Source organism: Electrophorus electricus, chromosome 13 (assembly GCF_041902795.1).
Source record: "Electrophorus electricus isolate QZ-2024a chromosome 13, ASM4190279v1, whole genome shotgun sequence".
Classification (NCBI taxonomy): domain Eukaryota; kingdom Metazoa; phylum Chordata; class Actinopteri; order Gymnotiformes; family Gymnotidae; genus Electrophorus; species Electrophorus electricus.
Window position 1 is genome coordinate 16,287,779 of NC_137509.1, and position 15,711 is coordinate 16,303,489.

The following is a 15,711-nucleotide window of genomic DNA, read 5'->3' on the forward strand; positions in this document are numbered from 1 at the left end:
ATTCAAGCTAAACATCATTTGATCAATAACACAAACAGTGTTCCAAAAGACCATGGTCCTTTATTTTGCTGAATAATTTCTATAGCACTTTTATGTTCAGCTAGATTACACTGACGTTCAAAAATACATTAGACTTCTAGTTTGAGCTTCTTGTGAAGAAACAGCAATACTTGAACAAAACCTCTCTGTTCCCCTATGCAACACATTATGAAGTATGTTTTTTGTTTGTCCTCTGCACTTTTGGAGTGGAGGGTGTTTTCATGTGGCAGTCTATGCTTTCAGCAATCTGCTTGTGTTTATGAATGACGGGTTGGAACCAGTGATATCCATGTCACCAGCAGAGTCTATAGCTGTGTGGGAAAATCTTCTTGTGGAGGTATTCCACTCTCTCTTCCTTGCTCTCCAGCCTTTCAAACTCATAATAGGGAATCTAGACAGAGGGAAAGGCTATGAGACCCTTATAATACATGCATGCAGTGTTCAAACCTATACTTTTATATTAAATAGATACAATAAAAGTGACCCATTGTACCACATTCTAACTTGAGGTGCAAAACTAGATTAGGTACATAGCAAACACTCACCTGAACAACTTCATAACCCAGAATCCTAAGATGTCGCTGCTTGATAGCTTCCTTTCCCAGAAGTTGTTGGGCATTAGCAGCAAAGCGCTTTGGCCCATCTATACACACAGCAATCCTGAGAGCATTTATACACACAAACAGATGGAACGTAAGCTGAGTCTCAATCTCTTCCACACTCATGAAAAACAAACATTTCAACACATTACCTTTTATATACTTCCTCAGCATGACTGGCTGGTAAGACATAGCCTTCTTCATCTAGCTTTATCTCTACATCTGGGGGGGGGGGAGAAAGGTAGACTCAAATGTGACCAGTGTGTTTATAATGTAGACCATCACAATGGATCTGAAATTAAATAGTAACTGAAGAATTACAAAAGTAATGATGCAAAGTACAAATAATTTGTGTATATTGCATTAAATATACAAATTAATTTCACTCACTCACACACACACTTTGGTGGTTAAGGTACTTGACTTGCCCCACCACTGCCAAGTTGTCACTGTTGGGCCCCTGAGCAAGGCCCTTAACCCTCAATTGCTCAAGCTGTACTCAGTCATAATTGTAGGTCGCTTTGGATAAAAGCGTCAGCTAAATGCCATGAATGAATCTCTCTCAAATCAATCAACAAGCTCAGTGGAATTCAGGTTATCTCCACTAGGTTAGTAAGTTAGGGTTGACATGTTTCCAATGATTGTGCTGCTGAGTTTTGTTTTTTTTTAAAATTGATCTTAGCACTTTAGGCCCTCCTTCAGAACTCATCCAGCATTGGCATCATTAATAAAGTGGAGCAAGTTCCACTGGCAGCAACACACAATGCCACCATGGTGTGGCATGCCGGTGGTAAGCAGATGCTGGCTTTCTCCACTTTCCTCATTTCATAACTAGCAGGTTAATCTTCAAGTCAGTCCTTAAACTGTGACCTTTTTCTGTTCTTGAGGCTGGCTGGTGGTTTGCATTGCAGGGGCTGAGCGCACTCTCATAGTTCAGCACACAGAAACATGCACGAGATACAGCACCACATCTAAACTCAGTTCTACATTGAGAGTATTTATTTATGGTCACATGAAACAGAGGAACTGCATTTGCTGCAATGTAAGCACTGTATGAACCAACAGCATTAACTGCAGTGCAGTTGCTCGATATATTAAGTGCATGCATTTGTGTCTCAGGTTCTGGATGTGTGCGGGTATGTTACCGAGTGTGTAGCAATATGGCGTCAGGACTCTAGAGGCAAAGTATGATCGTGCTCCCAGCAGATCCACTAGGCCTGTCTTCACAGCATTATACAGCTGAGGATTCACCTGGGTCTCCAGCGAATGCCCAGAAGACAGGAACGACTTCACACGCAGCTTTGGTAAGACCCGTGGGCTCTGGAGACACAACCATGCACACCCACCCCCACAAAGAACCGTGAATTCACTGCCTCACCCATTTGTTTGAATGTATGGCGTGTTGTAATACATACATTGTAGAATGGGCATTCCAGCTTTATCGTCATGTAAAGCTGTGCGAGTTGCGCATGTACCACGTGATCCATCCGACCACCTTCCTCTGAGAGAAGACAACAGAGACTGAAACAAACTATACGTTATATACATCACTGTACAGAAACTGATAGCACCAAGACGTTACATTTACAGCATTTAGCTGACGCTTTTATCCAAACCGACTTACAATTGTGACTGAGTACAACTTGAGCAATTGAGGGTTAAGGGCCTTGCTCAGGGGCCTGGCAGTGGTGGGGCTTGAACTGGCAACCTTCCAATTACAATTCAAGCACATTAACCACTGAGTTACCACTGCCCGTCTCACTACGACGGGTGCTGCATTTTTGATCTCCCACTAGGGCTGCACAATACATTGGCTGTTATACTGACATCGCAATATCTGTATTTGTGATTCTGATATTGTGTGCCTGTTTCATGCTTCCCCTGGGCTCTTACCCTGGAGCTGCTGTAGGAAGAATGGGCTGAAAACCCTGGAGATGTAGTTCAGTGGGTACCGCTGCAGGAGTGTGCAGGCATGTAGCAGCTCCAGCAGAGCCCTGGGCTGGAAGTGTGCAAAGCGGCCCTTCAGAACGGACTCAACCTTCCGGAAAAATCTCCTGGCTTCCTGAGGCATGTATCCCATGGCTGCAAGTGCCACTATCTGCCGAGACACCTGCCCCGTGGTGTACTCATCTGCCCGGTACACGAAGCTCTCGGCAACCGTGTCGAAAACACCTGGCGAGAAAATGCGCCGCTGGGCAAAATACTGCATCACCTTGGTCACCGTTTCAGGGTAGGCAGTGAACGCCATCTTGGGCACGTGATGCTCTAGTGCCTGAATGAGGAAGTGGTCACTGTGTCCGTAGTACATGAGCGCCAAAAGCACATTGTCTAGTTCTACATTGGTGAAGCTTGGGACATGGCGTACAGTCTGTTTGCACAACGCGATCACCAGTGGTAGCACCTGCGTTTGGCCCAGTGCGACTAGTGCTCTTAGTGTCTCACTGACTGCTGCAGGGTCCATTCTCGAAGTTAGGCCGAGTGCCCGGCTGTTCATTCGGTTTAGCAGATCCTGGTAGCTTCCACCCTGACCCAGACCGCCTGCTAGCATGCTGTACATGGTGGTCAGCTCCTCCGTGTTCCAGTTATCTGGAACTTTATCTCGGAGCTGTTGCATAACTTGGTTTAGCATGCCACAGTCAGGCCCCTCTAGTGCAAAGAGTGCGCGCGCTAAACTGCACAGCGCAGCAATGCCAAGGCGACCCATGTCCAGCCGCACCTGGCTCTCTAACATGAGCCGCACGACCAGGCGGCTCCACGGGTCCAGGTAAAGGCGTGTGCAGCCCAGCAGAGCACTCACCACGATGTCGTCTTCCAGCTCGACAGAGTCCCGCTCCAACCTCCCGCACAGCTCACCCAAGGCCTGGTCAGACAACACTGACACTGGGTCCCGCAGACCGCCGGTTCCATCCTGCTCCACGTCGGCCAGCCGGTGCAAGACGGAGGCGGCAGCCGCGCCTGAGAGTGGGGGCGACGACCTCAGGAGGTCCAGGACCTGTCGTGAGGAGGCGCAGGAGGACAGGCTCTCGTTAAACATACGCTCCTCCTCAGAGCTGAGGCGGTGCAGCAGAGAGGCGCCAGATCCTCCCAAGGAGTAGTCGCGGGGAAGCCGGACAGGACCGGCGACGAGGAAGAGAGGGTGTCGGCACAGTCCTCTCTGAAGGAGCCTCCAGCCTCTGGCCCAAATCTGCGGAGCACACACATGCTCTCCTGCCAGCACACTCAGGCCAGCGGGTGAGAGAAGAAGGGAAGCACACACTTTCTTCAGCACATGCCGCCTCCGAAGTACTGTCAGAGCCATGAAATAGGGTTACAGCATCCTTCACCTTGTGGCACAGCAAAGTAAACAACCAACATGAAAAAAAGTTCACTTCCAAACAACGCATATAGCCAGCACAGTCTTCCACTGTATGGTGCAAGCTAAAGTTAACGAGCAAGCGATTTATCCAAAACCAAGTGGGTAACAGTCTAGAACACCTGGCAGAAGGTCACATGGCTTTTGAAGATTTATAAAGAGAAATAAGAAACATACACATTCGATGCAAGCCTTGTAGAAAAGGAAGAAGATTGCTTACGAAACGCTATTAGCTAAGTAATTTATGGTTTGAATAAATCCATTTGAAAAGGAAAAATCCCCTTTAACACGCATCCCACTATGCGGTGTTAACATAACATAACATAACATAACATAACAAATCTTAACACGGGAATACTTTGCAATAAAAACGGACAGCCAGTCAACTAAATTCAAACTGCTCCAATAGTTCCAACTGCTCCAAAGGCGGTCATTTCTAATTTTACATTAGCTAGATATATAAAAGAATGTCCATGTGCAAACGAAAGCTGTTCCTATTTATCTAGCTAGCACACTACACACACGTAAGATAATAAATTACCTAAAGCTGAAGTCAGACATTGCAATACAAAACCACTCAACCCATAATATAATAACATACAATAATAGTTAAACTAGGTTATTTAGCTAAGTGTCGGAAAATAAAACGTACTGCACCTGAGTAAGGGTCAGATACTTTTAACTGCTCTCATAGTGACTTTGCGTTTCAGCACAGGTCCTACAACCACGACGCATGCGTGGAAGGCACTGAATTTTGATTGGTTTAGCTTCTAGCTCTTGGGCGTTGACGCGTTATGACGCGTTACTGAATTATTGCTGCTCATTGTCTTTTGAAAATGACGTTTAATTGCGTAATATTTATGTAGTTTAGGTAACTTTCCTGATATTTGTGATATCTAGGTATTTGCAGCAACTAAAACGCATGTTTAGTCAAATAATTATTTTGAACCGGAGAAGGATTAATTTCCCGGTGCCTGCCAGCATTCAAGGAACTCGTGTGTTTATTATATAGTCATTTATATAGTAATTAACGAAATTCTATTATGTACAGCTTTTGTGGATGTTTGGATTCTCTCTCTCATATATATATATATATATATATATATATATATATATATACACACACACACAAACACAGAGAGAGAGAGAGAGAGAGAGAGATTCAAAATCATAGTACTTTCCAGAGAAACAGAAGCACTTTGCTTGCACACCTGTGTCCAAAATGTTTTCTCTCGAAACTGTGCACTTTACTACAATTTTGAATATCTCTACGTCTCTTATTAGAGTACACTGCATTTACTCCCCTATAATCTGCTTTATATATATATATATATATATAAACACACACTCACATGTATAAATAAACAGCATCCACATCCTAATAAACAGTTCTTCACCAAACACTTGAGAAGCAGCATATTTTCACTCTGGCTAAATTTGAGGCAAGATAGTACATGCTGGCAGGAATGCAGCACTGTTATTTAAACTAAACACAAACCTAGTTTGAATTTTACTGCACTTAACAGTTCATTGAAGACATATCTGCACTACACACCAAGCTAATAAATTATTATAGTGATAGCCATACTTTATCATAGGAAAGCTGTTTAGAGTCTAAATTAGTTGCATGGTATTGGCTCATTAAAAGTTCTTCAAATGTCAGCACTGCACATCTTCAGCAACTTTCATAGCAGCGTCAACCACATTTAAATCAAGAATTTGATTTTCATTTAAGAGACAAATAGCATCGCAGGTGGAACAAGAACATGAGTTTATTCAAAAATGTTCATATTTATTATAAAATGTAAAAATTCCACTTGAGGCCATTTCAGGAAAAGGTCACTGTAGCATCTCGACACAATTTCACATTTGAACAGTTTTTAAACACCGAGAAACAGGACCTTTTGGAGGCCTGGGACTGGTAGAGGTGCATATATGCTGACTGAAAATAAAAGGTACACTTTTGGGGAAAGAAACCTAGAAAGACTCAATTTATACAAGCTGATAGTTACCTCTTGATTAATCAAATCTTCATCTCACAGACAAAACCTAACTAAACATGTATTTCAAAGTAATTGGGTGTAAATTGAACAGTGCTAAACTAACTCCACTGGATGACACATTCACCAGTGAACATAACCATGCAAGGTCTAAAATCGGACTCATTCAGCATTTAAAAGGGGGTGGCAGCTCTCTGACCAAAATATTTATCCCAACATGTTGAATGAACTGGTTTTAATCTAGACATTTCTCCCCTGAGTGCACCTTTAACTAAACACACACAAAAACAGAGCAGAGCTGTAGGCGACTTTCTGAAGGGCTCCAGAAGCATTACATAAGCCTGCTCTTATGGAGCAGGCAGAGTGAAAAGGAAGGAGCTTTCTGTGTTTAATCATCTTTGTCTTTGGCTCCATGTTTGAGGATACGCGTGAACTCCCCATAATTGAAGTTGTTTTTCTTGTCAATGGGAGCCTCCCTGAAAAGCTCATCAACTTCCTCATCTGTGAACCTGTCACCCATAGTGGTCAGAAGTTCCCGCAGATAGTCTTCCTGGATGAAGCCTGAGCAGAGACGAGAACGTATATATTGTTCACAATGTAACTTAATGTCATAACAGTTCTAGCTAGTATAACAAACAATAGAAATCTGAGGTTTCCAATAGCTGAGATTAGCCACAAACGCAACCAACTAGAGTTGATCAATATGTGAAAGTGATGCATGTTATCAGAACCTTTGTGCACCTTTCCAAATCCACTCCCTTTAAAAACTTAAATTTTTTAAAGGCATCATTACTTTTGACATTCTGGTATTTGAATTCTATGTGGAAGTCGCATCATCTTAGTTCTACTGCACATGTGTTATGGTCAATATAACATGGTTCTCCAGACTCTGAAAGCAAGAGAGGCTCACCAGTCCCTTCCTCATCAAAGCAGGCAAATGCATTACGGATGACGTCCTCTGGGTCAGTTCCATTTAGCTTCTCTCCAAACATAGTAAGGAACATTGTGAAGTTAATGGGTCCTGGAGCTTCGTTCATCATTGCCTCCAGATAGTCATCTGTTGGATTCTTGCCTGAGGAGATTAAGTGAATATCCCTTATTTGAGAGCTATTGACTTGGGTATTTATCTAGTGACACTCCTGGCTCAGCATAGCAAATCGGCATAGGTCAGCACAACCTACAGAGATGCTGATTAATAACTATTCAGGTCAACCCGAGGGCAAGACCGTTCACCAGAGCATTTCTAGTCCTCAAGAGAATCACCTTGGTAATATGGAGTAAGTGAATCCTAAAGAAATCTATAGCTACTGGCACTCAGTTTTCAAAAAATAAATACTATGGCTGATTGATCAAACATTGATCAAGATTTCGTTAAGTTCCTCACTGACTAGGTAAGATTAAGCCAAATCCTGTCAATGTGCCATCAAGCTTGTATCATTCTACAGAAAAGCAATTTTAAACAGAAGTTCTTTATCCACTTCTTTCTTTAGAAGAACTTTATATAGTAGAACTGTATTGCATCTCTCCATATATTTTATAGCACTGAGTCTTGTTTCTAACAGCATCTCCATTTAAAGGTATTTTTGGACTTTAGCCCATTTGTACCACTCGAGGATACCTTTCTGAATAGACAACTAAGCACTTTTGTAAGGGGCTTTGGATAAGAGCATCTACTAAATTCCGGAAGCGTAAGGAAAAATGCCAACCCTACACGTACTCTAAAACAAGACTAGTTTTCTTTCTGTAAAGTAAACCCAGAAGCAATGAGATTACTTGGCTCCAAAATCAAACTGCAGAACTGAGGCCAGTAAGTTGACTAGAGCCATTCCAATACTGCTATACAGAAACTTCAAGAGACAAGTAATGAGATCTACAATGGGTATGTATCAAATATGCAGGCTGTATTTACACTGGAGTCCCCAATGTTACTTTCTCTTCCACCTTGATTATGCTTATTCAGTGGGAAATGTAATAAGTGGTCACCCTAAAAACATTCTCCTCTGAAATAATTCATTTATATAATGCAAGAGAAAAGTGAGACTACTCGCATGAAGCCCTTTTATTACCAAGTGTATATCGTGCTACATGCCATATTGTTACATTAATATCATGTCAACATACAATTTGCTGGTGTAGAAAGGGGCTATGACATCAGCCTTACCCAGAGACGCCAACATGTCATGCAAATCTTCCTTGTCCACAAAGCCGTCACGGTTCTGATCAATCATGTTAAAGGCCTCCTTGAACTCCTGGATTTGTGACTGGTCAAACATGGCAAAGACATTGGAAGTAGCACGCTGAGGGCGCTTCTTGGTGGTCTTCCCCTTTGCCCGCTTGCTTGACATGATGCCTCTGTTGTGTTTTAACTAAAAAAAAGAAAAGAAAAAAAAAAGACTAAACATTAGGAGTGAATTCCAATAAGATTCCAAGTGAATTCCAAGTGAATTTCAATAAGAGTAAACACAACTGCTTGTCCTAATTACAGAGTTTAGTGTTGCCACAATTCAAATGACACCATGACTCCTGTCATAGAATGGACTGCTTTCATTTAAAACTGTGGAACACATTTATGCTTTGACCTGTCATACCTGACATACCAGGTCTGGGTAGAACTCTAAACAATGGTACTGCGCAAATGCTAATCAAGTGACTAAAAACATGCCAAATGGTTCAAAGCTGTTCTAAACAATTCTTTTCCAGAGAGAGAACAATACTCGCATTTTTAAAGACAATTTCTAAGTAGTTAAGCAGACAAACTATGGTACAAGCAAGAAAGTCTGTTATTCTTGGCCACTTATATGTAAACTTAATTCATCTTCAACTACTATGAACCTCAGAGAAATATCCCAGAAGATGGAGAGCATTCAAAATAACGATTGACAAACCAATCAACTTTAATTGGACTGCCTACAAGATTTGTTCATTCAGGGGGAAAAAACAAACTTGCTAACTGCTTATCCTGTTCTAAATTACCCTTATTACTCACCATGACATTTATGCACTATAAACTGGTCAATCATACCAATTAGTCTCTCCTGGAGAGAAGGCAATCAAATTATCTTAGGTATTACAGGAAAGTCAAAAATTCTGAGCGAAGTTAGAAAACGTTTGAGAAGGAAGCTAGCACGGAAACTGCCCTATATTTTCACCCATGAGACTGCTATACATAGATTTAGGATTTCAGATTAACCCAGTTAAAACGTTGGCCTATAATTTAGTCATCTATACTTTATATTACTGCAAGTACGTCTATATATTCACACCTCTCGCGAATTATTTACCAACTTAAAAAACTATCTATTTAGGGACGCTAGCCAGCATGTTTCATCGTTGGTTGATTAGTTGGTTAATTAGTTATTTGGTTGATTCTTGCAGCATATTCCAAGCGGCTCTGACAAGCAACAGCTCTACAGACGTTTATGATTTAAAATATGAGAGGAAGAGCCTGCCCATAAAAGTAGGTAGGTTAGGTTAGTTAGTTAGTTAGATAGGTTAGCAACACTGAACCGGAATTTCGCTAAAATAGCCAAGCTAGCTAGTACCTACTGTCAAGATTTCACACATAACAGGAACCAGTTTATTCAGATAATCATCATAGTTGGGTATCTTAGCTAAAATATTCAGGTAATCATCACAGTTGGGTAGTTTAGCTAAAATATGCTGCGTTTTATTCTCTGGCTCTGCCTGCTAATCGCTAGCCTGTTAGCAAGCTAGGTAACTCGAACGTGACATCCGGCTTCAGCGAGAAGATTGTAATATTAATCGTGAAAGAAACAAAGTGATGTAAAAAATACATCTTTCTTCGATACAGCTTTTAGAGAGTGTGAAAACCTGAAAGTAATTTAGACACGTATGTACGTGCGCCTTACCTTAAACCTGACGCACTGAACAGCTCACGCAACAACCACCGCCCAAACTTCCTGATAATCGGTCGGTTCCGCGCAGGCTAGCCAGATCAGACCAAGTACACAAATAGGGGTGCACACAATTGACAGTTTAACATATATACAAAACAACAAGAAACAAACCGACACAATAACTTAAACAAAACGGCATTTACGTATTCTCTTTGTTTATTATTCACCGTACGTTTCACCATATGTTTTACGATGTCAAAACATTATACACAGTCACAATTTAATTTACCTGTGTGTTGCCACTTAGATTATCCAAACATGCCAGCGTCTTCTCTACGTAGACGTCCTCAAACATGTCCATGTAGGGAATATTTCTCTTTGGACAAAGTTTCCCGAGATTTCCCTGGAGGTTATCTAGCTTGGAGATACTACTTTGATACGTTTCCAGGGAGATTTGCTTTAGCAAAGAAACTGGTTAGACGGCAAAAGGCCAATTCGAAAAACTGAAGCAAATTTGTATTTTTACAAAGTGAGGCAGAAACATCAATATATAATGTGGGTCTAAGAATGTTTTAACACCAGTGGTCTGAGATTCATGATAGAAGAGTGTTAAGAAAGAAGGTAAAAGGTATAGTTTGATATGTATTCAAACTGTAGCCTAGGTTAGTTTGTTATCCCTATTAGACATACAATATCCTGCATAATTTAACATTTTTTTAAATTTATGTTTGCTATTTAGCAAAACAGTAAGAAAATCTAGCCTTATTAGTACATAATTTCCCAACAAACCATCTTCTACTTTAGCTCATTGCTTGGTGAACCTCTTGATTTCCCGCTTTTAAAAGCTAACAGGGGAGTTGGGCAGAATAACTATAGTTCATGCTACACAGAAAACAGTGGCATAAGGGCATCTTACCATGACAGTCAAAACTGAACTCTTAAGACATGTCTGTTGCTATCTCAGGAAGTCCCAGTTAGGATATTTCTGAAAGGTCTAAAGGACAGAAGGATGTGCAGTATTAAAGTGGGTTAAAATGACTACATACTTTTACTTTAAGCTGTAAAAGGTAAACTGAAACATAAAAAGATGAGGTTTCAGATTTGGTTTTAAAATGGGTGTTTATTTACATTTTCTTGATTACACTCAAGTAGTATGTCACCCTACACAGAGAACATTACAGTGGACACTAGTTACAAGCAGGATGAGTTAAAAGAATTTCCAAAGTTACAATTGATCTTTATTGCAATAATTAATTTAGATAGTTATAGGCTAGCTATCTTTTGTAGGATAGTTTGGAATAAATGTTGCATTATAAAAAATAACAGCTTATTGCTGTAACTATACTCAAGTTTAATGAAAACTACATCTGGACAGTTAGATACATAATAATATTTTATAATAATAAATAAAAGTTCAAACACATAAGCATTGCCAAGTAGGGCATTGGAAATAGCACCAGAGGTTCAGAGCACCGGTACCAGACAAATAGAGCTGTCCAAAAGGATTCCCAGTCCAGAAACCTAAGCATTGCCTGGACTGACTATTTAAAAAAGCACATTACTCCATGCCACACACATGGATACTCTATGCAGTATGCTGGGAGGATGCAAGATGCTAGGAGGAACCACATAGTCTAAGGGACACAAGCAAGTGGCAGGGATCATATAGAGAAACATATGGAAATGATATAAGGTGGGCACCCCCCAAGTCCAAATGGGAGGAGTCACAGAGATTGGTGGAAAACAACTATGATCCTCTGGGACCTCCAGATCCACACAGACAAGAAAGTACTGGTGAAACAGCCAAACAAAGTGGTATCAGTGATTATTCCAAGTGGAAATAGCAAACGGAACCGTCTCAACTTTCTAGTGGTTGTTCACATGCTTTTTATTTCATACTTGGGCCTGTACCAGAAGTCTACCAGTTGGAGGCTAGGGTGCAGTATTTTTGCTGTTTCTGGGATTGTGCTTTTTTCAACTGAGATAATGTCATTTCTAGGAGCTGTTTGTAGGACTCCTCCATCTTAGGGGTCTTAGCCCCAAATGAGTCTATCACAACTGAGACATCCTCAGTGTTGGTCTTCCAGATTTTCTCTATTTCTTCCTTCAGTCCCTGGTATTTTTCCAACTACTCATATTTCTTCTTATGGATGTTTCCATCACTTGGGACTGAAACATCTATTACCGCTACTGTTTCCTGCATATATAGGCAGACCATATATACATTATGCAACTTTGTCATTGCACACAGTACTAGTACAAGGCAATAAAATGCTGTGTAGCATCTACCAGAAAGTACAGATGAGTAAAATAGCACAATTGCATATTAGAGTGCAGTAGGAGGGATAAAAATATGATGAAACAATTAGCAAGCCTTCTTTTGGTTTCTCCAATGTTTCTCTGGAGGGTCTTTAAAAAGGGAAGCATATAATTGTCTAAAATGGCTTTGTATACTGTAACATTAACATTGTCCTTCACTGCAACTAAAGGACCTAGCAGAAACCCTGAAAAACACCACCAGGGCAAATTTTACTGTTGGCATTGTGTATTTCTAGTAAAATAAATAGGTGGGGTGTACATATATTTGTATCAAAGAGTTACTTAAACTATTTTGTTTTTGTGTGCTTTTTAAATTCATTATTAGTCAGAATTTAATTAACCCATCTATGTAGGAATATATAGTAGCCTGTAATACAAATCTTCTCTTTAACCTTGTGATGCAGCATTCAACAAACAGAAACTGCAGAGGTGCAGTGATATACAATAAATATGAGATAAACACAGTAGATAAGATGTTTGTAACCTCAATATTGATTGTGTTCCTAATCACACTATTAAGTCATTGACAAACTGATTATGACAATGCCTTAATCACATTTACATATTTATTATTTGTTTTTTATGTAAAGTACATCGGCTGACATCTGCTGTCTTTTAATGTGCTCTATTAATAAATATGACTTGACATAATCAGAAATTTAAATACCTCATTTAAATAATTCAGTATATTAATATGAGAAAAAAAACATTTTGAGTGTCTGTTATTCAACTCAACATCAGTTGAGAGTTCCCTCCTCTATTGTGTAATGGCTGGGTGTTGAAGTAGAGCAGCTCAGTGTGCCTTGAGGATACACTGTACAGTTCTATCTGTATTATTTACAGTAGGCCTTTGACTGGCAAGCAGGCTCAATGCTCGATTGTAAACAGAGTGGGAGACTGAGGACTCAAAAAATCCTTGCCAGGTTGAGGGTTTCATCTAGACAGACACAAATCACTGCAGCAGATACTCAGGGATAGCAGCTTAAACATTTAATAGAAGACTTCACAAAAGAGAGGAGTTACAGTGAAGCGCGGTGGAAGATATCTTCAAAAAAAAACAAAACTGGGGAGACAAGGACCTCTGGTGGCAATCTTGGGAATCCAAAATAGTTTCAAGTTTCAAGTTTCAAGTTTGGTTTATTTGTCACATACATAGTCATACACAGTATAACTCGCAGTGAAATGGTTGAATGCTCTGTCCAAACTGAGGAAAAAGAAAACAGGGGTGCATAGCGAAATATATATTCTATATATATATATATATATATATACAAAAATATATTAACAGTGTATGTACAATATATGTATATTATGTTTATATACACAATGTACAATGTATATATGGATATTTAAATATGTATGTACACAATGTACAGAATGTACAGTCCCATCTTGCAATTGACATATTTACAGTTATGTTACATGGTGGTAATTGAACATATTATAGTTATGTTACATGGTGGTGGTGGTGGTCCCCACAGTTTATCAGTTTCCCTGATTCAGGGCCCAAATGGCCTGTGGGAAGAAGCTCCTCTTCAGTCTCTCTGTCTTGGTCTTCAGGGAGCGAAAGTGCTTCCCTGACCTCAACAGAGAGAAGAGTCTATTGTTGGGATGGGTGGGGTCCTTCACAATCCTCCTGGCCTTGGTCTGGCACCGCTTGTCGTAGATGGTCTGCAGGTCAGGAAGTTCCGTACGAGTGATGTGCTCAGCTGAATGCACCACCCATTCGAGTACTTGTCTGTCCTGCTTGGTGCTGTTCCCAAACCAGACTGTGATGTTCCCTGTGAGGATGCTTTCAATAGTGCAGGTGTAGAAGTTCCGCAGTACCTTGGAGGGCAGTCTGAAGTCTCTTAGGCGTCTGAGGTGGTAAAGACTCTGACGAGCCTTCTTTGCCAGGGAGTTGGAATGGTGGGACCAGGAGAGGTCCTGCGAGATGTGAACACCAAGGTACTTGAAACTATCTACTCTCTCCACCGTGGTTCCACTGATCCTCACAGGTTGGTAGTGCCGCTCCTGCTTCTTGCTGCAATCTATGATCAGCTCCTTTGTCTTGCTGACGTTTAGGAGGAGATTATTTTCCTGGCACCAGTTTTCCAGGTATTTAATCTCCTCTAGGTAGGCCCTCTCATCGTTGTCCGAGATCAGGCCCATGACAACGGTGTCGTCAGCAAACTTGACAATGATGGTGGAGCTGGAAGTGGCTGTGCAGTCGTAGGTGTACAGTGAGTAGAGCAGGGGGCTTAGGACACAACCCCGAGGAGCTCCAGTGCTGAGGGTGAGAGTGGATGACAGTTGCCCACCCGTACTGATTGTGGTCTCTCTGTTAGGAAGTTGGAGATCCAGTCGCACAGGGATGTATGCAGTCCTAGATCCTCCAGCTTAGTAGTGAGCAGGGAGGGGATGATAGTGTTAAATGCTGAACTGTAGACAACAAACAGCATTTTAACATAATTACCCCTCCCTTTCTCCAGGTGGGTCAGTGTGGTAATAAGAATGAGAAACAGCTAAGGCAAATTCATAAAATATCACATGGACTTGGAATGGGTTTCACTTTGAATTACATGGATATGCTAATAGGTTTCACTAAGGCAGGGCTATTACTACAGCTGTTAGGGACTGTCTCAGACTTTAAGAGTTAACAAAAAACCTGACTGACAGACTTTGTCATTGCACACAGTACTAGTACAAGGCAAAAGTGATTTAACTTTCTGTCAATATAACACAAAAACTAGAGAGAAGCTTCTATCTCACAAAAATTTATCACATTAAAAACCACCAAGAGTCAAAGTTGAAGGTACAGGAAATATTGAGTTCTGTCTTGAAAATCTGTCTGATCATTCATTAACTGAAAGTACAATAACGAAGAATGGAGTGGCCAGTATTTGAAGAAAGATTCAAAGCAGTAGTAGTCTTACAAAAATAACAGTCTCTTTAATTAATGTCATGCCTCTTGGATGAAAATATCTTTCTGTCTCTTGAATGAAAAGTCTTAATATGAAGGCATCCGATTATACACAACACTCTATATCCACAGCTTTCTTAGCAGAAAATGTGTTAATATTTCAAGTCTGAATCTTTCCTTTCCTTGGCTCCCTACTCACGCATCTTCACCAGACAATGTGTGGGTTCACCATTGTGATTGCACATCCACGTATAATTCAAGCATCAAATTCATGTGATTTTTCTATAAGGATTACAGTAGATTAGTCATAAATTTGATTAGAATGGATATGGAAATGGAAAAAAGAACAAGAGCACAATGTTTAGAAGGCCAAAATAGGAGGAGTTGAAAAGAGTCACAAGGCATTGTCCCAGGACCAAGAGAAACATGACACTGTCACAATAAACTCTGGCATGAAACCTCCACCCCCCTACCCACTCCTCCATCCCCATCCTCACTCTCAAATACCCTGATTTTAGGCGGCATCTTTGGTATGTAGCTGAGGTAACAATAGCATGGCTATTGTTAGTGTGGAGCACAGCTGTGTAGTCCACTATAACAAAGTGGAAGGCTTTTTACGGTCTTCAATATTTTAGAAAGGCAG

At 40.8% G+C, this 15,711-nt stretch overlaps 2 protein-coding genes and 1 long non-coding RNA gene across 7 annotated transcripts; 1 reads left to right on the forward strand and 2 right to left on the reverse strand.

The window, feature by feature from the left end:
* Positions 1–40: 40 nt before the first annotated feature.
* On the reverse strand, positions 41–5,304 carry fastkd3 (FAST kinase domains 3). 5 transcript variants are annotated; one of them, XM_035519707.2, is made up of 7 exons: positions 4,648–5,304; positions 2,532–3,961; positions 2,054–2,139; positions 1,784–1,958; positions 791–860; positions 585–699; positions 41–430 (listed from the first exon to the last, which is right to left on the reverse strand). In XM_035519707.2, exons 2-7 carry the CDS (start codon positions 3,934–3,936, stop codon positions 332–334), a joined length of 1,950 nt encoding a protein of 649 aa, XP_035375600.1. In that variant the 5' UTR covers positions 3,937–3,961; positions 4,648–5,304; the 3' UTR covers positions 41–331. The 5 variants fall into 5 exon arrangements, with proteins under 5 accessions (XP_035375600.1, XP_035375601.1, XP_081550588.1 ...); XM_035519708.2 differs by having other exon boundaries at positions 4,532–5,304; XM_081694462.1 differs by lacking the exon at positions 4,648–5,304 and having other exon boundaries at positions 2,532–4,641.
* Positions 1,299–2,678, forward strand: LOC145643388 (uncharacterized). Its single transcript, XR_014115752.1, has 3 exons — positions 1,299–1,428; positions 1,758–1,942; positions 2,539–2,678. It is a non-coding gene; the product is annotated as an uncharacterized LOC145643388 (long non-coding RNA).
* Positions 5,305–5,744: 440 nt separating the features above from the next.
* myl12.1 (myosin, light chain 12, genome duplicate 1) lies at positions 5,745–9,936 on the reverse strand. The gene is made up of 4 exons (XM_027013152.3): positions 9,860–9,936; positions 8,152–8,356; positions 6,901–7,062; positions 5,745–6,551 (listed from the first exon to the last, which is right to left on the reverse strand). Exons 2-4 carry the CDS (start codon positions 8,333–8,335, stop codon positions 6,379–6,381), a joined length of 519 nt encoding a protein of 172 aa, XP_026868953.1. The 5' UTR covers positions 8,336–8,356; positions 9,860–9,936; the 3' UTR covers positions 5,745–6,378.
* Positions 9,937–15,711: the final 5,775 nt, after the last annotated feature.

Coding starts and splice junctions, on each gene's coding strand:
- fastkd3 (XM_035519707.2), bottom strand. CDS start 3,936: ATGGCTCTGACAGTACTTCGGAGGCGGCATGTGCTGAAGAAAGTGTGT. Junction 1,959..2,053: donor TGGAATGCCCATTCTACAAT/GTATGTATTACA, acceptor TTGTGTCTCCAG/AGCCCACGGGTCTTACCAAA. Junction 700..790: donor GCTGAGGAAGTATATAAAAG/GTAATGTGTTGA, acceptor AAATGCTCTCAG/GATTGCTGTGTGTATAGATG.
- myl12.1 (XM_027013152.3), bottom strand. CDS start 8,335: ATGTCAAGCAAGCGGGCAAAGGGGAAGACCACCAAGAAGCGCCCTCAG. Junction 7,063..8,151: donor TGACATGTTGGCGTCTCTGG/GTAAGGCTGATG, acceptor TAATCTCCTCAG/GCAAGAATCCAACAGATGAC. Junction 6,552..6,900: donor CTTTGATGAGGAAGGGACTG/GTGAGCCTCTCT, acceptor GTCTCTGCTCAG/GCTTCATCCAGGAAGACTAT.